Below are 23780 nucleotides of genomic sequence, written 5' to 3'. Positions count from 1 at the left end.
TTGACGATCATCTGTATCCCTGCAGCTTCCGCAAGATGCACTTACAGGGGGAGTTCTTCGCCATTTTACATCGATATTCTCGGATCAATCAGTTTATTCAATTATCTTTCCAATCCTATCACTTCGACTCATAAAATGTTTTTATTTACCTTTTGTTTATATACCTATGCTCATGACAGTTCGCGACGCCAAGGTGTTAGAGTGAGGTTCGACACAATCCGCAGAGATGTGACAGTACTTCTTCTTCTACCTACGCTTGCGTTCGTGTCGTTGGTGAAATCTTTGGGAAAACGCTTTGTACATTTTTCATCAAGGTGATAATAGTTTTAGATAAACATCGGGTCATGAATCATTTTTGTGGAGACAGTATCGTACAGTCACTTATAATCCATCATTAGCAGACTCGAAAATAATTTTAAATTGTTAAAAATTGAATGGAAATTATTACTCGATGTTGTTTACACGCTATAGGGACATAGTCCTGATGCTAACTTAAATATTTTTCTATAAATCTCCTTGCATTTCTGCAAAAACTTTATTCATAATATGAAATCATTATCAGAGACAATTCTCTTTCAAGATTTTTCCCCATTTGCAGAGAATGTGTTATTCTGTTACGTAGAACTCATATTAGAGCATATTTTCGTTTTTTTTCGGTAGGGTCTATTTTCATTATAATTGTTGTTTTAAAAGCGTGTTTATTTCACCCGGAATTTCTTTTCCTTTTTCGCACGGAACACGAAACACGAAGCTCAATGATATCTATATCGAATTGCGTTTCAAGGTTGCCATATTTGCACAGCCCGATTGTATAATATGGCGATCAGGTTGATGTTGTAACTGGTCATCGAAGACTTCATTTTTTGTTTGAACAAAGGTGATGGTAATAGCAAAGGCAGGGTTGCTCATGATAGCGTCATGATGTGTTTTTCCTCACTGTTTATTGTGTCGTAGGAATCGCAGTCGTTCGCTCTCTACCTCTCCACCGTTCACAAGTAATTCTACGATCAGACGGCGAACGTAAGGAACTTAAGGAACGTTGAAGTTCATTGAAGAAGAAGATGTGTGCCAACGACGAACTCCAGATTATTGTTTCTCCTTCGAATCACGATTACTCGATTCGCAGTGCAGTCTTCTAGCAGGATTCCAGCAAAGTCTTCAACAACATGCGCATCTACACACATGTTCTCCAGTTGTTTTATCAGAATTGATGACTGATTGTCACCTTGGAATCCGAGCATGTATGATATGAAGAAATTAAATAATTGATTGTGCTCATTCAAAAAGCCTTCCAGTTCGCTGATTGTGCACCTGGTTTTAGTCGAACTGATGTTACTGGAGCATGTGTGGATGATAGTTCGATGAAGCGGACGTAGCCATCTGTCATTGAACAACGTAAATTTATATATTTGTTCTGTTTGGAAAACTACGGGTCAATTATTTGGACATAGTTTATACCAAAATACTAAAATCGCTATTAAAAATAGGTGATGGCAGTGAAAATTGAAGGTTACATGCATTTTTATATTTTAATATTTAAAAAAAAACTTTTTTTTCTACATCGGGTCACCCTATTCGATATTAAACATACGGTAATCGGTATCCTATAGAGTATACGACCTATTCTCATCCTTTACCAAGTTTATTGAGCATAATTTTATAAAAATCGGTCGAGCCGTTTCGAAGGAGTTCGACCTTCGACTCATCTATATCATCTATATACTCATCTAGAAATACGATCTGTAACAATAACAAATGCGGAATCCGCGTTAGCATGCTATCTTTTGTTTAGCTTACTAAGATAAGCAACGATCGCTAACCATGGGTGCGCGAAGAAATAAATTGAACAATAAAATGTTAAAACCTCACGATTTGAAACCCTCATGATCGATGTAAATTGTATGAATATGCTTTAAAAAAGATTTATGTGGAAAACTTACACTTTTAAAAATGTGTTCCATTTCAGTCGATCGAAAACACTACGGGGCAAAATGGGCCACCATGCGGCCATGTTAGTTGATTCAATCTTTTGAGCATGTTTTCGTTAGGAAATAAGGTAACAAGTTCATAAAAGGAAAGTTTATTCTATTTTGCAACTATCACGTATATTTCATTGGGTTTCATTCGTTATTTCGTGTTCAGTACTCAGCGCTCAGTTGAAGTTATAGCGCTCTGCCCTGCCTGCTGCTCCAAATTGCTAGAATTTTGGGATTTCTGGTCTGCACCTGTTGAATGAAGATTATTATTTTTAGTTTACTTGCTTCTCCTATTGATAAGAAATAGTTACTGGAATCACTGAATTCTCATAGACGTTGAATTGCCTTACTGGTGGAATGCTGTATTTCTGCTGTAACTCCTCCAGTAAATCGTAGAATTTCCCGACTGCAATGCAATTCAATCCTTGTGCCCTGGCGACGGAGGTTGCTTCTGATGTCCGAAGAGAGAGTTGTGAGTGGTGCTTTCGAAAACCAGCCAATCAATCTATTCCGGCTAATGGGTTTGGGTTATTGAAAGGGTAAGGAATATAATTTTATTTCGGCCAAATCATACGCCAGCTTACGGATTTCTCTTGTCGTAACACCGTAGAACCGTTGTTCCATAGCGAGAATATTGCTCCGTCGTAAAAATATTACCAAATGATCCGAGCAGATGGAGCTGCAAAGGATCTGCACAATGTAAATAAAGGTCTAATGTTTCTCGCGGGACACAATGTACTAAGACTGCATGTCGCACTGACGTAACACTCTTCGCCGCTTCGATTGCCGCGTTCAACCGTCCTGTGACCACTTTTGACGATTGGATGCTCTGATATAAATCAGCACCATGATCCCACATCTAGCTATTTCCAACTATAGTTAGAACACACACATCTAGCTATATCCAACTATAGTTAGAACACACACACACACCTATAGATTACACATACATATGAATCCCTACACTGTATATCACACACATACATCTTTAGATTTATATTTACAAATTATAATGTACCGAATATCAATATAACGCCACCCTACGGTAGCTAACATAAAAGCATTACAAACATCCGCAATAGAACGGTCAGACCGAGATTGAAATACGATCTGTAACAATAACAAATGCGGAATCCGCGTTAGCATGCTATCTTTTGTTTAGCTTACTAAGATAAGCAACGATCGCTAACCATGGGTGCGCGAAGAAATAAATTGAACAATAAAATCAGTTGAAAACGGTCACTCATGAAGTCTGGTTTGAATACTAGATAATTGGCGCCCGAAAGTGAAAGTGTGAAAATTTAAGTGCAATCTGGAGTTACTGCAATCCAGATACAGTGCAATTAAAAAAATACTGCATTGTTCTAATCCCAATCGGAAGCCGGGTGAAGGTCTCGTTAGTAGCAAGCCAGCGAAAGCGACAACGACATCACTCTGAGAGGAACAAGTAAGTTCAAAAAGAAAAAAAAAATGTCGACACCACCATCACTTGAAAGTTTGAACGCAGCAATCAGTGTCCTAGCACAACAAGTGACACAACTAAATAACCAAGTTAACCCAACGCCGGAAGCTAATTTCGCGCCATTCGAAATTAGAAACCCCACGACGGGGCACATTGCTCAGGTGTCGCACGAGGATCCGTTGGCTCTTCTAAAAACTATAAACGACTACGATGGAAACCCGAATCTCCTTAACCATTGGCTGAATAAAGCGAGGAGGATCAACCAAATTTTTTTTGCAACGGATTCGGATACTCAACAAAAACAGGGTCATTATTACACATTTCTGCTTGGACTAGAATCCAAAATTATTGGACCTGCACAGGAAGTGCTTGCAAAAAATAATTACGAAGCAAATTTCTCACTAATGGAGAAGTTACTTATTGAGGCGTTCGGTGAAAAAAAGAAAATTGAGCATTTATTATATGAGATTATTACAGCGGAGCAACATGAAAAAAGTAATCACGAATTTTATGAATACATTACGACTCGACTAAACCAACTTATATCTTCTACAATTCTGAAATACGGCAATCAAAATGCAAAGCCATTAATTGAACAATACAAAATGCAAGCTGTATCGGCATATCTTCGTGGATTAAATGGCATAAATGGATTAATTATTACTGGATATGACCCAAAGACACTTGAAGAAGCATATCATCATGTAATTACAATGGAAGCTAACACAAGATTGAAGAACGAAATTACGAACGTTCCACAAGTACCAGCAAGAAATTATCAAAGAAGATCATCCAACCAACCGAATAACAATTTTCAACAACAAAGACAAGATCAAAGATTTCAGTATCAACAACAAGGTACTTTATACCAACAACGACAACACCAACGAGATTTCCAACCGTTTCAAAGACAACAACACAGTTTTGAGCTACGAGAATTTCAACCATTTCAAAGACAACAACGAAGTTTTGAGCAACGAGAATTTCAACCATTTCAAAGACAACGAGGTTTTGAACAACGAGAATTTCAACCATTTCAAAGACAACAACGAGGTTTTGAACAACGAGAATTTCAACCACATCAACTGCGAGATTTACAACAATTACAACAACAACGAGAAGTCCAACCATTCCAACAACAGCAACATGAGAACCAACAGTTCCAGCAACAACTTCAGCGTGATCGAGAGCTAAGAAATAATCCGAGAGGGGAGCCGATGGAAATCGATCGTTCAACACGATCACGACATGTGAATTATGAAAACAGAAACCAGCTAATAAATAATATAGAAGAATGCGAGGAACACGGAAATGAGGCAAGTTCATGTCAACTATTTACCCTAAATAAAAAAGGCCTTCCATATTTGGAAATTCAAGGAAAAATAAAAGCAAGAAAATTTCTATTGATACAGGATCAAAATATAATTTTATCAAACCAGGAATTGTTGATAAAACATTTCTACTACGAAATAGATTTCATGTTGAATCCATAAATGGTGTAAATGTTATAAATGAATTTGCAAATTTAAATATTATACCTTCTGTTAACGAGAATCAAAAATATTATATACTTCCACTTTTAACTAAATATGACGGGATTATAGGAATTCAAACCTTACAAAGAATTGGTGCAATTATTAACACCGTTAATAACACTATTATACTCCCCAAAACAAAATTATTCCTCAAATACGACGAAAATGACTCTGATGCAATACATATGATCCAAACTTCCCATTTAAATGAGAAGTATAAACTGCAAGAAGTAATTAGCGAAAATTTCAAATTATTTCAAGATAATAATGAACCTATGAAAACCATTCCAGCAAAAATTCGAACTAAGGACGATTTTCCTATCTATACGAGACCTTATAATCCACCACACAATATGAGAAACGAAGCTAAAGAACAAATTCAAGAACTATTAGACAAAGGAATCATTAGAAAATCTCAATCACCATATAATTCCCCGTTATGGATCGTTCCTAAGAAGATCGATACCAGTCAGATTCAAAAATATAGAATGGTCATCGACTATCGAAAGTTAAACGATAATACAATCGAATATAAATTTCCAATGCCAGATATAGATAGTATATTGTCTCAGTTGAAAGGACAAAAATATTTTACAGTTATTGATCTAAAAAATGGGTTTCATCAAATTAAACTAGATACAAGAGATATTGAAAAAACAGCATTTAGCACAGGAACTGAGAAATACGAATTTTTAAGATTGCCGTTCGGCTTGAAGAATGCGCCGGCGATCTTTCAACACGCAATCAACCAAATATTGGGCGAACATCTGAATAGAATATGCTTTGCATATATTGACGATATCATCATATATGGAAAAACATTGGTTGGACAGACGTGGAGAAAATGATTCTACTTCGTTTGGACAAGTGGGTTGAAGCGAACAATTTGCTGTCAAATACGCAGTTTGGCTTCCGCCGAGGTAAAGGGACGAACGATTGTCTCGCGCTGCTATCTTCTGAAATCCAAATCGCATTTGCTCGCAAAGAACAAATGGCTTCCGTTTTCCTCGATATCAAAGGGGCATTTGATTCAGTTTTCATGGAAATTCTCTCAGAGAAACTTCATAATCGTGGACTTTCACCAATTCTGAATAATTTCCTGTACAATTTACTGTCAGAAAAGCACATGTTTTTCAATCATGGCAGCTTGAAATCTTCTCGATACAGTTTTATGGGCCTACCACAAGGCTCCTGCCTAAGCCCCCTCTTGTACAGTTTTTACGTCAATGATATAATGATTGTCTAACTAGAGACTGCACGCTGAGACAACTTGCAGACGATGGAGTTATTTCCATCACGGGTACTAATCCCGTCGTTCTGCAAAAGTCGTTGCAAGATACCCTGAACAATCTGTTCACGTGGGCCCTCAAGCTGGGTATCGAATTCTCTACGGAGAAAACTGAAATGGTCGTTTTTTCTAGGAAGCACGAACCCGCCCAATTCCAGCTTCACCTATCCGGCAAAACGATCAAGCACTCGATGTTTTTCAAATACCTTGGAGTATATTTTGACTCTAAATGTACCTGGGGAATACACATTGCGTATTTGAAACAGAAATGCCAGCAAAGAATCAATTTTCTCCAAACAATAACCGGAACATGGTGGGGTGCCCATCCAGGAGACCTCATTCAGTTATACAAAACAACGATATTATCAGTGTTAGAATATGGCAGTTTTTGCTTCCGATCAGCTGCCAGGATTCATATTCTCAAGCTGGAGAGAATACAATATCGTTGCCTGCGTATAGCCATGGGGTGTTTGCATTCGACACATACGATGAGTCTCGAAGTTTTGGCAGGAGTACCCCCGCTTACTCTTCGGTTCACAGAATTATCCTACAGATTTCTCATCCGTTGCAAGATCATGAATCCATTGGTGATTGCCGATATTTTCGGCAGAATATGGGAAAGTTAGATCTGATAAAATGTTCTTTACTGACGGTTCATACATAAACGGGTCCACTGGCTTCGGCATCTTCAATGAAAATTCCAGTGCCTCTTTCAAACTCAAAGATCCTTGTTCCGTGTATGTCGCTGAACTGGGTGCGATATACTACGCACTGGGGATCATTGAAACATTGCCCATCGACCACTATTTTATTTTTTCAGACAGTCTCAGCTCAATAGAGGCAATCCGCTCAATGAAAGTTGATAAACGCTCATCTTATTTCCTAACAAGAATAAGACAACTATTGAGTGTTTTGGTCGAAAAATTATTCAAGATTACCTTAGCATGGGTTCCCTCTCATTGCTCGATTCCGGGGAATGAGAAAGCGGACTCGCTAGCTAAGGTGGGCGCTTTAGAAGGCACACTTTTTGAAAGGCAAATTGCTTATAATGAATTTTTCCACATTCCTCGTCAGTACACGCTCGTAAGTTGGCAGCGCATGTGGAGTGGAGATGAGTTCGGTCGTTGGTTACACACGATTATCCCTAAGGTCTCGACGAGTGCATGGTTCAAGGGATTGAATGTAGGTCGTGATTTCATTCGCGTGATATCTCGGCTTATGTCCAATCACTACAACCTAAACGCGCATCTCTATCGCATTGGGCTTGCAGCAAACAATCTTTGTGATTGTGGCGATGGCTACCACGACATCGAGCATGTTGTCTGGTCGTGTATCCGGTTCCATGCTGCTCGCTCTCAGCTCTCTAGAGCACTGAGAGCACAAGGCAGACAATCGGATATCCCCGTCCGGGATATCTTAGGTAGCCGTGATCCTGATCTTCTGCTTCATCTATACCTGTTCCTCAGGAACGCCGATGTCAACGTTTAATTATGTTTCCTTCGTTGTGTCCCCGTTTTATATCCCTCCTATCCGATCGATAAACTTTTACTTAGTCGCGGCAATACATACACACACTCTTTACAGATACACGGGCCAAAGGTTGTGCAGTCCACTGATGATTCAACAAGAGCCAAAGGTTGTACCGCTCATGACAACTCTACATGAACTGATGATTGCGCCGGTTAGTGACCATTCTATCCTGGATTCCTCGAGTCGAGAAAGACGCACCACGCTAGATATGAGGTACAGACTAGGGGTGCGTTGCTGATTAAGAGTCAGCTGCATCCCAATAGGAAGTATCCCGTGTCGGGCACACGTACAGAGCATTGGAGACAGCAACATCCGAATTACGAAAACACTTGTAATACTAACCTCGAGCCAACCGCGAGTAATCGGTTACATATTACTAACATAGATAATAAAAAAAATTGTCAAAGTATTGAACTCCCGGCCCCGTGAGGCTAACGCCATATGAGCCTTGATAAAAATATATATTTTGGAAAAAAAAAAAAAAAAAACGACAGACGCGAGCAACATTGCTATAGGCGCTGTACTTTCACAAAAAACAGAGCAAGGCGAAAAGCCCATAACATTTATCAGTAGAACATTGAGCTCTAGTGAACAAAATTATTCCACAATAGAGAAGGAGTTATTAGCAATAAAATGGAGTTTGAAAAATTTAAGGAATTATATTTATGGTCAAAAAATAATTATTTTCACTGACCATCAACCATTAACTTATACAATATCACAAAATAATGATAACAGTAAGTTAAGAAGATGGAAATCGACAATTGAAACATATAAGATAGAAATAAAATACAAACCAGGCAATACTAACAAAGTCGCAGATGCATTGAGTAGAGTTTCTGTTAATACAATGACTGCTCATAGCGCAGAAGACTCAGACGAATATTTTTTTCCAAGTTCTACTGCTCCTATTAATGTCTACAAATTACAAATCGTGTATATTGAGGGTGAAAAAGCTACGTATACAACACAAGATGGCAGAACACGCATCTATGTGAATTTTGAAGGTAAAACAGATAAACAAATACAGGAAGAATTTTTAATGATCATACAAGACAGAATAAAAACTGGAATCAAAGCACCTACGAGAATTATTGGATTATTACAAGAAACTTACAAGGAACATCTCTCTAATAGCAAAACAAAAATATACTACGCACCAATGGAAGTAAAAGAAATATTTGATGAAGAAGACCAATTGAAAAAAATTAAGGAAATCCACGATTACGCTCATCGCAATGCAAGAGAAAATGTTCAACAGGCACTCGAGCACTATTACTTCCCAAAAATGAGGACACTATTTGAAAAATATGTAAAAACATGTAAAATATGTGTACTACAAAAATATGATCGTAATCCAATACAGGAGAAACTTACAAATACACCAGTACCAATGAAAGGAACACATTTACATGCTGATTTAGTCTTCATTGACAACAACATTATAATGAATGTAATTGATAAATTGACAAAATATGTTACATTCAGATTTCTAAACACACGTAACACACAGGATGTTGAAGAAGCTTTCATAGAAATGTTAAATGAGTTTCCTCAAGCTGAACATATCATGACAGACAACGAATCATCATTCTTAACACAAAAAGTTCAACTTCTATTCAGAGAGCTTGGAATTAATCATACAACAACACCAGTGCCTAGAAGTGAAACCAACGGCCAAATAGAGAGAGTCCACTCTACAGTAAGGGAGATTCTACGCTGTACAAAGAAAGAAAATAAACCAAGTAAAATGGAAATTGCACAAGCTTATCGAAAATACAATCACACGATTCAAAGTCACCGGACATAAACCGGTCGAGTTATGGTTCAATAACATGACAAAAGAGGACTTAGAAAAACTACAAGAGCAGTACAAGAAAGTATTAGAAGAATATCCAAATTTAGATCAAGGACAAGAAATATGGAAAAAAACAAACGATATAGACAAAAATAAACCCAGATACAGGATTAATTATGTAAAGGAAAATCACCCCTCATATATAGTTGATACGAATAACCGTAAAATCCATAAACGACTAATAAATTCAAAATCTTTTCAGTTATTCTAATCCATCAAATCAACATTACACAAATAAAACATGTAATCAGGGAATACGAATACGTAACAATGACACGAGGTATTAATTCAACATTTAGTTATGAACTACAGGATAAACTTTCAAAATTAAAAGATTTATTTTTCAAAATATACACCCCAAGATTCAAAAGATGGGAAATTTTAGGACAAGTTTGGAAATGGCTATCAGGTTCACCTGATGCCAATGACCTAAGAATCATCAATAATACAATGAACAACATAATAACAGAAGAAAATAAACAAGTTATAATCAACGATCAATTGACGATAAGAATAAATGGCTTACAGACACAAATAGATGAAGGTATACAAGAAAAAAACATGATATATTTTTATCTCAAGCTGAGCCACAATCTGGAATATTTGATACAGGAATTAGTTTATATAACACAAGCAATTTCATTCGCAAAACAAGAAATAATATATCCAGACATATTGACGTAGGACTACGTCTAACCGGAAGATATAGGAGGTGAAATGGAAATCTAGGCACTGAACAAGTAGGAAAAAATGCAAGATTTGGAACGCTTATAATTCGAGCATTTCTCAATAGATCGCAAAGGTTTTTGCATCAATTGATAGGAAATATATCTACGCATCTATCATAACGAATAACATTTCATTTTTCTTGAGATAAATAATTGAATAATTGTGAAATATCAAGCATTGTCAAAATGCACTATGTGCCCATTTTTGATTGGTCCATTTTGTGCTCCTCAAATCGTACCGACCAAAACGGGTAACCAGAGCAGCAGCGAAATAGAATGAAGCACGATTGGAAAGGAAAAAGAAAAAAATGAACGAAACATAGGTCGCAGTCTCACACATCCGTAATTCTCGAGCCAGCCAGTCAGCTTAAAAATCCCCGCTCCGCTGCCGTAACGATCATTCTCATTCAAACCGTACACCACAGCGGTCCGCATCACAACACATCAACAAACCAACCCAAGCAGCCATGTCTGGATATAAAAAGACAAAGGGGGAAAAGTGAAGGGAAAGGCAAAATCCCGCTCGAACCGTGTTGATCTGGAGTTCCCCGCAAGGGTAGCTAGGCCGAGCGCGTTAGTACCAGTGCACCAGTCCACCTAGCCGGCGTTATATAGTTTCGGCCGCCGAAGTGATCGAGTTAGCTGGCAAAGCTGCTCGCGACGATAAGAAAACCCGCATTCGGAACAGAACACATTCGGTTCGGTGGACATCAAGACAACAGGCAGTTGCAGCGAGTGGCGTGTGGCAAACGCAATCGCAAAACGGCATCAGGTAGCAGAAGAAAAATGTTTGTTCTTTATACAAACTGCTTTGGTGGCATATCCAGAACAAGGCGGCATCGAGGGCGTTCGAAATGGTTTTTTTTCAAAACCACGAGTACTATGTTTCCTAAATTGGAACCATTCAATAAAACAATGCGCTTTTCAGGGCCATTAAACCTTCCAAAAAAGAGTTTAGGAAATACAGTTCAATGCTTTCTAAAACATTATCCAAAATAATAATAAAACATAAATTGATTTTTTCATAATTTGTTTGCCAGGATCTGATGAGTATGTGAATTTGGCAGTTGTTCTGAGCTTATTAACTATCAATAAGCTCAGGGACTTTCCTGATTATTCAATTTTCACCAATTCTTAAATTGTTTCCAGGTTGATAGTACAGTAATTTACAATTAGTTCGACATTTAGCTAATTGGACGGACATGTAATGCGACTTATTTAGTTGGACATTTTTGTAAACATAGAGATCCAAATTATGACCCCACATTGAAAGTCGACACTGTACCACAGTCATCGCAAATGTTCAATTACAGGTTAAAATCGCCTCCAATGCGACACTGAGTGGCGCTTCGGCACGTCGCATTAAATGTAATTTACTGTACAACATGTCACAAAGCTGGATGGGAAGAAATTTTCCAACTGTGAAAGCTGTGGCGAGTGGCAACAAATCGCTAAACAGGAAGGTTTAGCCGAACAAGATGGGAATATCGAGTGATAACAAAACAATAAACTCTTTACATTGAAGATAATTTTGTGATCCTGAAAAGGACCCTTTTTAGCCTGCATGTGAATCCAACGAGCGAACGAATCGTAATGAATGTATTTTTTTGCCATCGCTCCCTTTTAACGGTCATTCGTTCGTCTCGTTGGACTCGCCCCTCTGGCTGAGTCTGCCGATTTGTCTCTATCCTGTGAGTGTGTACCGCTAGAGTATAAAACACGCGGACCCCAAAAAAATATCTTATTTTCTTTCAAACCGTAAACCCGTGTGGTTGTACGGCATCGGCATCGTGGACGTAACAAAGGAGGACAAGTTAAGGGAAAGGCAAAGTCTCACTCGAACCGTGTAGGTCTCCAGTTCCCTGTTGGTCGCATTCACTGATTGTTCCGCAAGGGTAACTAGGCCGAACGGATTGGTGCCGGAGCAACAGTATACCTAACAGCGATTATAGAGTTTCGGCCGTCGGAGTGCTCGAGTTGGCTTGCAAAGCTGCTCACGACAATCAGAAAACCCGCATCAAGAACAAAGCAGCTTCGGTTCGGCGCTCATCAAGGCAACAATTAGTTTCAGTGAGTGGCAAAGTGTTTCTCCGGCACGTCGCATTAAATGTAATTTACTGAACAACATGTCACAAGCTGGATGGGAAGAAATTTTCCAACTGTGAAAGCTGTGGCGAGTGGCAAACGCAATAGCTAAACAGGAAGGTTTAACCGAACAAGATGGGAATATCGAGTGATAACAAAAACACAACACCAAAGGTTCTTTTCAGAACCATCAACATATTCATAAAGAGTAAACAGTGAACTAATCCATTTTTCAGGTAGATAGGTAGATATTCACGTAGGAGATGAAAATGAAACAATATATTTAAAATATATATTTAACAGAAGCTGTCCCCTTCGTATAGTCCTACGTCACTCCGGTTATGTCCCCGACATTACCCACCCGTCTTTTTACAAAAAATGAATTATTGAAAATAGAAAATAAGAGTAATTTATCAATCTCAGAGATAATTCACTTTGGAACAGTCAAAATTACTTCTAACAACAGAAATATGCTCTTTATATACAAAGTTCCAAGGGAAATAAATAAAATTCAACTTTATAGAATTTTACCTATCGAAAATATGAAAAGAGAGTACAGATTGATTGACAAAAATGGTACACTATGGAATAGTTGTACACCACAGGAAAAATATGAATGTAACCAATATTTACTAGCCCCTAAATGTACTGAGGACGAAGAAATCAATGAAAATATTTATACTGACACATTGATTATTATAAGAAAACCTACAAACATTACAACCATTCAAGGTCAAAATACAATTTTTCCACCTAAAATACTGAAAATAACAGAAGAAATGTGTATTGAAAACAAGACATTTATCGTACACGAGGCACAATATCAATTTAAAATAATACAATCGAACAAAAACACAACCTATAACAAAATAATCAATGAAAAAGAAATTGAAAGAGAGAAACTAAATTATATTAAACTTAAAACAGAGAGCCTTCATTTTAAATTTCACATCGTATCATTTAGTTTGACAACCATAATAGTGTGTCTAATCGTCACAATTATTATAATTAAAATAAAATTTGGACGCACAAAAATAGAGACTACTATAAAACTGAAAGATCTAAATACAAAAATTAGACGAATAAGAGGAATAGACGAATGCCAGGAGGATTCGCCAATCTAAATGGGGAGGAGTTAGAACACACACACACACCTATAGATTACACATACATATGAATCCCTACACTGTATATCACACACATACATCTTTAGATTTGTATTTACAAATTATAATGTACCGAATATCAATATAACGCCACCCTACGGTAGCTAACATAAAAGCATTACAAACATCCGCAATAGAACGGTCAGACCGAGATCGAAATACGATCTGTAACAATAACAAATGCGGAATCCGCGTTAGCATGCTATCTTTTGTTTAGCTTACTAAGATAAGCAACGATCGCTAACCATGGGTGCGCGAAGAAATAAATTGAACAATAAAATCAGTTGAAAACGGTCACTCATGAAGTCTGGTTTGAATACTAGATAATTCTATGTTTACAAATGTTGACAGCTGCCCCAAGCAGGTATGGCCATTCCGCCCCGTACATTTACGCTAAATAAAAATGAACTAATCTTTTACATGATTGCAGTGCAAAAGAATAGCAGTGCAATAGATCAATGGAAATGTTCAGAAATAATACCAGTACGAATTGATATACAGAGCAGAGTTATAAATTTCAGTGTGAAGCATACAAAGCTTATTTTGTTGACTGTTTTTCTTATATGGTTTCCGTCATAATTAGTGTGAGATTTGTTCCAATATCTTCATAAAACAATTGAATTCGAATACGATTTTCACGGAGATACTTAATAAGAGTAATACTAACACAATTGTTGGAAAATAAGTGTTATTGGTTCAATAATAAGCCCAAACGAAGGGTGACCCATTTCGCCCCGCCTGGTCATATTGCCCCTATATACCCTACCTATCGCAGTGCCACCCTCGGTGATAATTCGAAACATGGTCTTATGGGGGTTCTCTCACAAACGACTATTTGAAACCCCAATTAAAGGGGGTTCGTAGAACTAACAAAGGACTCAAAAACTGCCATAAAGTTAATTTTGATAGAAGTGGCGTTTATGGCGTTTCTCAAACAAACGATTCATTTGTGGACGGTACGAAATTAAGAGTTTTAGATAGAACCTGAACAGGGAACTTTGGGTTTGTCGTGTACAAATTTCTAAAGATTTGGAAAGCATTTGCGGCATTTGTATTCCGACATATATTTCTCTGTCTTACATCATTCTGTTCTAAAAACTATACAACGGAAAGATTTATCATTAAGGATACATTTGATACTTTTATCATGTCGTTTTAATAAAATCGTCGTACAAATTTAGTAACACGTATAGTTTTCTAACAAACCTGGAATGATTTCTATGAGATGCGTTTTCTATACGCCTTTTTTTCGCTTCATTTTTATAATTAAGCCAAGCTGCTCTTGTAGCGCTAGCAGAAGGTCCCCAGTGCGGACTCGGCTTCATTGTATTTATGAACTTCTTCCACAATGATGCCTTCGATTGATTTCGAGCTAAGGTCCACAACGCCCAAATTATGACCTGTGCCATTCCGATGATAAAAACCAGTATTCCGCAAATGATTGCCTCGTCAGGGTACGATTGATTTGCATATTTCGGCCATTGGTATTTCATCATCGAGTAAATGAAAACAGCGATCATAAAAATTGGAGTTATAACCCCCCAACAAAGTCGCCAATAGAGCCCAACCTTTTGCTGTACCATGAATTCAACATCATAGCACCAATTTTCTAATCCGTAAATCCAGAAAATTACCACTATTTCAATTATTGCTAGAGCGTAGATGAGGAATGTCCCGCCGTAGTGATCGACTAGATCTAGTATCCATTGACCTCCCTAGAATTATAAATACTAGATTTTTGCAGTCAAAGTGTATGAACTTACTTACCGGTGTAATGTACACCAAACCTGAGCAGAATCCAAGAGTCGATATTACAAGCGCAACTTGCCAGTATTTTGTTTTTGGTAATGCATCCCAAAAAGCAGTAATAATTGCTCTAAAATAGAAGAATTGACATTACAAATATGCCCCCGTGGCCGAGTGGTTAGCGTCTCACATTATCATGCCGGGTGTGCGGGTTCGATTCCCGTTCTGGCCGGAGGATTTTTCGTCAAAGAAATTTCCTCAGACTTGCACTGTGGTCACGCGTATTCTAGAGCTTGCCCCTCGGAATACATTCAAGGCGTGTTATTTGGCTTAAAAAATCTCAACTAAGTATTAATGAATGACGCTAGTTAATGCATATGTTGAGACGGCAAAAGTTCCACAGGGAACGTTAACGCCAAACAAGAAGAAGAACATTACAAATATAATAAGAAGTGACAACGGACTGGCTTCTACGTGTCTGTCGCAGCAGAACTTTTTATTTGTGAAGCTTTTTCGAGTTATAAGTTGAGCAGTTGAGCCGAAATCTTCGAAGATGAAAAATTAAAATCGACTCTTCTCTCAGTAGCTTCGTTTCGACTAGGACTACTTCGGCATTCGCCGTCAACATGTTTTGAATTGACGAGCGTTGAGAGCGTGGATGAAATTATTCTAGCAAATGGCTATTCTAATTGACGTGACTGATGAATACAAATCTGCCTCTTCATTCAACCTGACTTCAATCCACACTACTACTCCCACTTACACGAATCTCGTTACCCGCTTCTTCTTCTTCTTCTTCTTCTTCTTATATGGCACTAACGTTCCTAGAGGAACTCCGCCGTCTCAACGTAATATTACTTGCGTCATTTTCATTAGTACTTAGTTGAGATTTCTATGCCAAATAACACGCCTTGAATGCATTCTGAGTGGCAAGCCCTAGAATACGCGTGACCACAGTGCAAGTCAGAGGAAATTTCTTTGAAGAAAAATTTCCCCGACCAGAACGGGAATCGAACCCGAACCCCCGGCATGCTAGGTTTGACGCTAACCACTCGGCCACGGGAGCACGTTACCCGCTTACAAAATCTTATTTTAACGTCCATATAAAATGAAATAAAAACTTGATTTCTAATGTAAAAAAGTAGTTCCATTGTTTACCCACCGTGAACTCAAACCAACGAACTTAGTCAGTTACCAGGTATGCTATAAAGGTTCTCGCGTTAGTATTAGTAAATAGCGTGCAGTTTGGGAGAAATTCTCAACAAAAGTTTCTAAAAGTTTACTTTGTCTCCGAGTTCGTTTTTGTGAAAAAAAAACATACAGATAAAAAGACGGGTGGGTAATGTCGTGGACATAACCGGAGAAACGTGGGACCTTCTCCTTCCTTCCTCAACTTTGCATTCGGCGGAAATATCTCGATGCTGATAATGGACACCATCGCCGCCGCCGGCAACTATTTGCTATCCGACTGTCTATCGAATTGTAATTGACACTAAAAATTTAAACCACAGAACGGACAATGCATACATCTATTACTCTCGATGCAACTTATTCTATTTATATTGCCCAGGCAAATTGATTTGGATGTCCGTGTTAGGGAAACAGCTCGGTGGGAACAAAAATACCCCCTACTTGCATGTATATTTACAAAGCGGATTCCCACAGGTACATTGATTTTGAAGTCTGTGTAGGGAAAACCGTAAATCGGGCCAATCGAAACTTGGCAGTTAGGACGTTTAGATAACGCTTGACATTTTTGAGTTATTCAACTGTTTATCTCATGGAAAATAACATTTAAATAATTGTGATAGACGCGTAGAAAAAACTCCTATCAATTGATGCAAACATCTTTCCGATCTATTAAGAAATGTTCGAGTTTTAAGCATACGGAATCTTTATTTTTTCCTGCATGTTCTGTGTTTAGGTTTTCATAACAGTCCCATATACTACGGTTAGACGTAGTCCTACGCCAAAACGTGTTTAATCAGCAAAATTCACAAATTAGTCGCTGTTTCTGAACACAACACGTTACGTTATATTTGTGATTAATTTTGTGAAACAAAAACATTCGAGGGGTTGTATCTGAGACACGACCGCTTAGGACGTAGGACTATGCAATCTTTTTTTTTTGAAATTTGTTAGTTTATCATCTCGGGTATTATTTGCGAATACGTTGTAAAAAGTTTCTGAAAATGTTTAATGGCTTGCGTGGTTTTGTAGAATCATTTCGAGAAGCAACGATTCTTTCTTGCCTTTGCGAGAACAATACAAATATCAATGCACGTATTGCACTGAGTATTTAACGAGAGGCATCTTCCTTGCATCGTCATTCAACAAGCATCAAACACGCGTCTAACAGATGCACAGAGTTGCAGCGATAAAAATGAAAAATCGCGAGAATGGCCGTTTATGAAAAATCATTTCTCGACTCTCGTTCAAAACCGCCAACAAAGCTAGGAGCTAGTTGTATCTGAACAGAGCCGATGCGCACGAGAGCAAATACGAATGGCAACTAAAAGTATCGAAGCTGTGCTATTCACATGCACAAGAAAAGAACAAGTTCTAAGTTTCGCGCAACGAAAACAAGCAACACGCACAAAGCCAAACACTGATGGCTAGAAGCGCACTCATTTACACTCTTCTCTTTTTTCGCCTGCTTTGCCATGGCTCGGATGGTTTTGTTAATTGCGATGCAAGTTGCACTTCAAGAGAAATATTCGCTAGCGTTCACAGCTCGAGCAGAATATGCGGCCTTTGTTGTTTCGGGCACAGAAAGATTCTGAGAATTTTCCTCAGAGGAGATGCAATACTTATACGCTAGCGACAGCTTACTTACTATGCAAGGGTGGAGTTTACTTCTCAAATATTCTCTTTCCGCTATCCCCCTTCGTTGTTTTGATTCTTCTTCTTTTCTTTTGTTTACGGAGACTTTAAATCTAGTGATTCATTCGTCTCCGTTTCTATTCTAGCGGCTGCATAAGTGCCCGTTATTGACAGGTCTTTTCGGAATAGCACATAAATGAACAGAACGAATATATGGGGAAATGGGACTGCCTTCAATTTTCATTAATTTAAATCAAATACAAACTATGATATTGTAATCTATAGCATATCAAACAAATCTTAGAAAATTTCCGATTCGATTGGTATGAAAATCGTTAAAATCCGTTCGCAGCAAAAATAGTTATTAACTTTAACTTTATTTCATAAAAACGTGACCTGTTTTCTGATTTGGCACCCTTAATGTAAGACGTAGTCCTACGTCAACAAAAAGTTTAGCTCACCTGTAGTATATGTCAAACCCCGTTGAACTTAAACATCGATACATGCATACGTGATACATGAGGGAGATAGAAACTAATTCATTTTGGGGGGAGTCACTTAAATATGCAATGAAATCCATTTGACGGAGAAGAATCAAATAAGATAGTCAGGACAGTGAGATAATAATTGAACGACCGAAAGACTGTTGAGTCATGTTGACGGTGAAACTGCTGGAAGAAGATAAAACTCAGTTCCAATTGAATACGAACGCAAGTTTCTTCATAGTCCCCTGACTATCCTCAATTGAATATGCCTGCCGCGCCCTGGAGTTGAGTATTTCACCTATAGATGAATGTAAGAACACATTTTGGACAAGCTTCCATTTAAATTGATGCATTCAGTTGGCGAAATCCTATTGTTTACATTCAAATGACGAGAAATACAGGGTCTTTCAAACGAAACGCTCATGCAAAAAAATCGAGTAGCTCCTTATAAATTTTTTGTGCTCCGTCGATGGTGATACTGCGTTCCCCACACCGGGACGATAATATTCGGCTACTCGTTCAGTTTGATCGGATGGTTTTTAATGTCATAATGTACAATTTACAAGAACGAAAATGTGCTACAATAAGCTTTATTTTGGTTTTGACGTAGGACTACGTCTTTCATTTATATACCGGGGTGTAAAATCAAAGTTTCGAAAACGAAAGCGTTACGCCGGAGACCGAGATTTTGAGCGTTAATAGCTCTTAAACAACTGAACGAAATGGTGTGATAAACACTTCATTCGAAAGATAAAATACGCGTTGTATACTTGTTACTTTTTGATCCAAAAACTTGTTTCAATAGCCTTAAAATTGCTTTCAAAACAGGTTATTGAAATCACCAATCATTATATAAGCGAGCGCCGCTCGGAAATCCGCTCAGTTATAATTGAACAGCGATTGGAGCATGTTGTCGCTGTTGTGATGAAGCTAACTTCGTTTATCATGAAAGCGCTGATAAACGGTGTCACCAAGGCCAGAAGGGAATCCATCAGGAGGAGAGTGATGTTACGGTTCCGCTTGAAACATCGGAGCAGCCGCCACACACACATACACGCACGATACAATGCGATCAATGTACCAATGACCACGTCTTTCGCCAATTTATTAGAGGTGCAATGAATTTTGAGGAAATCCCGCTCTACGCGCACTGGCAAACGATGTTTACTCAACAATTTCTCAAATGAAAAATGGGTGTTGTGAGAAAGGATTAGCGAACGCAAAAACGACAATCGGGAGAAAGAGATGTTTGGAGGTTGGAAGGAAATTGGCAGAAAACATCTTCATTTTATATTTCGAATAATGTGATTATCATACCACTTCCTTTTGCCAGAAAGAGATTAATAATGCTCAAAGGAGGAATCGAATCCTCCGAGGAAATACCCAGCGCAAATTAGAATTGACTATCGATTGCGCCAATCGTACATAAATAATTTTATAATGCAGTTTCATCAAAGTGATTTCTTCGATATGGGGAAATATTCACTACATCATGTCATATATTTCATATTTTTCATTATGAAATCCATATCCATGGCACCTATCGGTATCGAATTATCATCGACAACACCATTTTCGCTAAATACTCCTTTCAGTTCGGCCTGCAAAAAAACTTTTCTGAACTCTAATCCATCAAATTTGGAGCCCTGAAAAGGGATGTCTAAGAGATGAAATGTCTGAGATTTATATGCTTGTTACTTATTTGTTGCTAAGTCAACGTTAGTCCTACGTCCACTTCGCGGTTATACCTATATCTTTCTACTTCCCACTTCTAGTTTTTTGAAAATAAAAATCGGTTCACTTTTGTAGAAGTTATTGAAATTTGTTGCGTGAGCGTTTAATCTGAAAGACCCTGTAGAAAACATTTCTTAGAAAAACGTCGTCGTAAAAAATACATGAAAGGGCCTATATAGGATTTGATTTGGTACAATATTTTCGTCAAAAATGGCCATTGTTCGTAGTGAATGATGTTAATATATGTTAATTAGAACGATGAATTTAACCAGATCGTAATACTCCGCAGTTTGTGAACAGTTCAAAAATATTGATAAACAATGTCTATCAGGTAGTTAGTATGTTCACCATACTACCAAAATAGCATTCAGCGAATTGAATCAATTCAATTGAAATTTGTCCGATTCGCCTTGCGCAATTTGCCGTGGAACGATCCTCTCAATCTTCCCAGCTATGAGGACCGTTGTAGACTGATTGGGCTGAACTTATTACGTTCTCGAAAAGATGTTGCCAAGGCCCTATTTACGTCAGATTTAATTTCATCAAACATTGATTGTCCTGAACTTCTTCGGTTAATAAATTTCAACATTAGCCGACGTTATTTGCGTATCAATAATTTCTTGTTCCTCCCATCATCACGCACTAATTACGGTTATAATGAGCCCGTTTCTAGTATGTGTCGCGTGTTTAACCGATGAAGTTCCTGTTTCGATTGTCATCTTTCTCGTTCGTCCCTTAAAGCTCTGTACTCTGTAGTCCTCACATAGATTTAGATTACAAATAAGTTAGTTTTAAGAAGTGTTTGTGGATTAGTTGTAAGGTTCGAACATTAGGGCATTCATGTAAAGCCTGTTGACGTTTTGTGAATACAGATCGGACTCGATTATATATAATCGCAATTTCTCTTCCAACGTTAATTTTCAAATCCAATATATAATCGAATCACAAAAAAGCTATTTTTCTACTAATGTTTGACATTCATACATCAATGAAAAAATTGTTTTCATGAGATTCGATTATGTATAGGATTTGAAAATAATTGTTGAAAAAATGGTCGACTATATATAATCGAGTCCGACCTCTAAATGTAAATGTAAAAACCGTATATGTGATTTTTTTTTGTGAAATACGTATCTATAAATATTATTTTCTCTTATTCGAAATGTGTTATGAGTGATCCTACAACTGAAATTTGTATTCACCCGTGCAATGCAACAGCAGAGCCGACACCCAGGACGAATAACATGAAGAAAAATAGTGCAGAAAACAGCTGAAACCAAACACAAGATATTATTCTTCCAATTTACGTTTTGATAGGTATACTCACCTGAGGAACAACATCGAACTTTGCTATCGCATCAGGATAGGAAATAAAGGCTAATCCAGTTCCGCTTTTCAAAACAGTGGAAATATCTTCGATACCAAGGTTATGTGCCAGGTTCCCCAATATACTGAATATTGTCATGCCTCCTAATAAACTGGTGAACGTATCTAGAGTTGTCACGATCATGGCGTCTCTACGAAAGAAGAATAAATAGCGATTGCAAATCATTGTGCCCTGTTTGATCAAATGGATATCTTCATTTGGATTCAATGCAAGTAATGTAGCGTATTAAATGGAAGTAATGTGTGCCCTGATATAACATATTATTGATACGAGTGTTGAAGTATGTTAGCTCCAATAATTTTTGATTTGTTAGATTTCTTATTGTTTTTTTATGTTTCCAAGGCATATTGCAGCTTTGTTTTTGTGCCTATTAACATCAAAATCTAACGCCTTTTCGCATAAAGTATATTGGTCTTCCACCATAAAAGTAATCTATATTTTAGATTTTGTTTATCCGTTCCATGGAAGTCCGCGTTAACAACTAGAGGAGTTACACCCCTTAGTTTCTTCTCTTCGATTATTCTTGGAAATGTACTTAAAGCCCTTTCTGATGTAAAAAAGGCCTATCACTTCATCAATTTTTTTTTTTCCAAATTTGGGTTTTCGGTCTTATTTTTTTCGATCTTACATTTCCTAGTACTTCTATTAAAACTCGTCATTATAACATAGGCTGACCAATTAGTTCAGGAATAAAAACGGGACACGTAAGCCAAATTACTCTTGTTTATTCAGAAAACAAAATAATCAAGCATTCTTAGATAAGCCTGCTTTGTTCTCTACAACGAAGGAATATTTAGAGGATGAAATGACGTTGTGAAGGATATCATGACTTTTGGAAGTTTTATCATTGAATTTGTCACATTCCAGATCGAAGTTTGACAATTATCATAACTTTTATGGATTCAACTTTGATTTGTGACTTTTGCGTTGTCCACATATTGTTCATGGAAGAAAAAAAAATCCTTTTAACAGGTGACCAGGCAGACACAAAACATAGAGCAATCCCACACAAAAAACAGACGATTTTGACGCGACCTAGTACCATTTTTATATGAACAAATAAGACTTTCAATAAGGGTGCCAAATCAGAAAACAGGGTTTTTGAAATCAAGTTAACGTTACTAACTACTTGACAAACGAATTTTAACTATTTGCACACCAATCGATTAGGAAACATTCTAAGATTTGTTTGATGTATACATTGTGATTTCATAATCCTTAAAGGTTTTATGCGTTACTAAATGTAAATTGAAATGATTAAGAAATGTGCTGGCGTATTGCTCTCGCGTGGGCAGGAATGGATCATCAAACAATAATCTTTATCTGTTCCTACAAAACTATCCATCGGTCCTTTTAAAGTCCCTAAAACTTTAATTTGAAAACTTGAATTTTTTGTTGTGTTTTAACCATTTACGAATGTATACGGAGTTTCTTTGAATAATAGGTAACTGTACTTGGTATAAACAAAATATTATTAGAAGGAAAAGGTAGTAGAATCTTATTCAAGGGAAATCAATTTCGACCGCAAAGGTTAAAGACATAAAGGTCCGACATAATGTAAAGTGAATTAATTTTTATAACTTTTTTGTCAAAAAATAGTTTTGTGAATTCAGAGAACTTATTAGTGACTTATTCCGATCGATTACTCAATTTCCGTAAATTCGAACATTGTTTCTGGGTTAAAAGTGACATCAAATTGCAGTGTTGCTTTTGAGAACCGGCTCTCGGGTGTGCTTTATTGGGAATTTCGTCGAGAGGGGTCTAAGTGTTTTCGATGATGCTTTGCACTCCAAGCGTATTTCGTGCTAAACTAAAGAGATGCAGAAGAAGAGGCTCAAACTACGGTAGACAACACTTTTAACTTCTCGAAGTTGGAAGAAATTTTCGAAGCTTCAGACAGAACAAGTTATTGCTACATGAAAACTGAAAAACGGGCAAAATGCTGTGCATTGTACAATAATTTTGTAGTCCTACGTT

The 23780-nt window shown here is 37.4% G+C and overlaps 2 protein-coding genes across 2 annotated transcripts in view; one reads left to right on the top strand and one right to left on the bottom strand.

The window, feature by feature from the left end:
- The first annotated feature begins 3446 nt into the window (after window positions 1–3446).
- LOC129761178 (uncharacterized) lies at window positions 3447–4983 on the top strand. Its single transcript, XM_055758892.1, has 2 exons — window positions 3447–4446; window positions 4492–4983. Exons 1-2 carry the CDS (start codon window positions 3447–3449, stop codon window positions 4929–4931), a joined length of 1440 nt encoding a protein of 479 aa, XP_055614867.1. The 3' UTR covers window positions 4932–4983.
- Window positions 4984–14676: 9693 nt separating this feature from the next.
- The window catches only part of LOC129761988 (sodium-dependent nutrient amino acid transporter 1), a 38554-nt gene continuing 29450 nt past the window's right edge, over window positions 14677–23780 (bottom strand). Inside the window, 4 exon segments of the mRNA XM_055759897.1 lie at window positions 14677–15343; window positions 15396–15504; window positions 21619–21686; window positions 21744–21933. Coding sequence (XP_055615872.1) covers window positions 14774–15343; window positions 15396–15504; window positions 21619–21686; window positions 21744–21933 — 937 coding nt within the window. The 3' untranslated portion in view covers window positions 14677–14773.

This window comes from Toxorhynchites rutilus, chromosome 1 (genome assembly GCF_029784135.1).
Source record: "Toxorhynchites rutilus septentrionalis strain SRP chromosome 1, ASM2978413v1, whole genome shotgun sequence".
Lineage (NCBI taxonomy): Eukaryota > Metazoa > Arthropoda > Insecta > Diptera > Culicidae > Toxorhynchites > Toxorhynchites rutilus.
The sequence above is the reverse complement of the archived record's forward strand: the minus strand, read 5'-3'. Positions and strand labels throughout refer to the sequence as shown.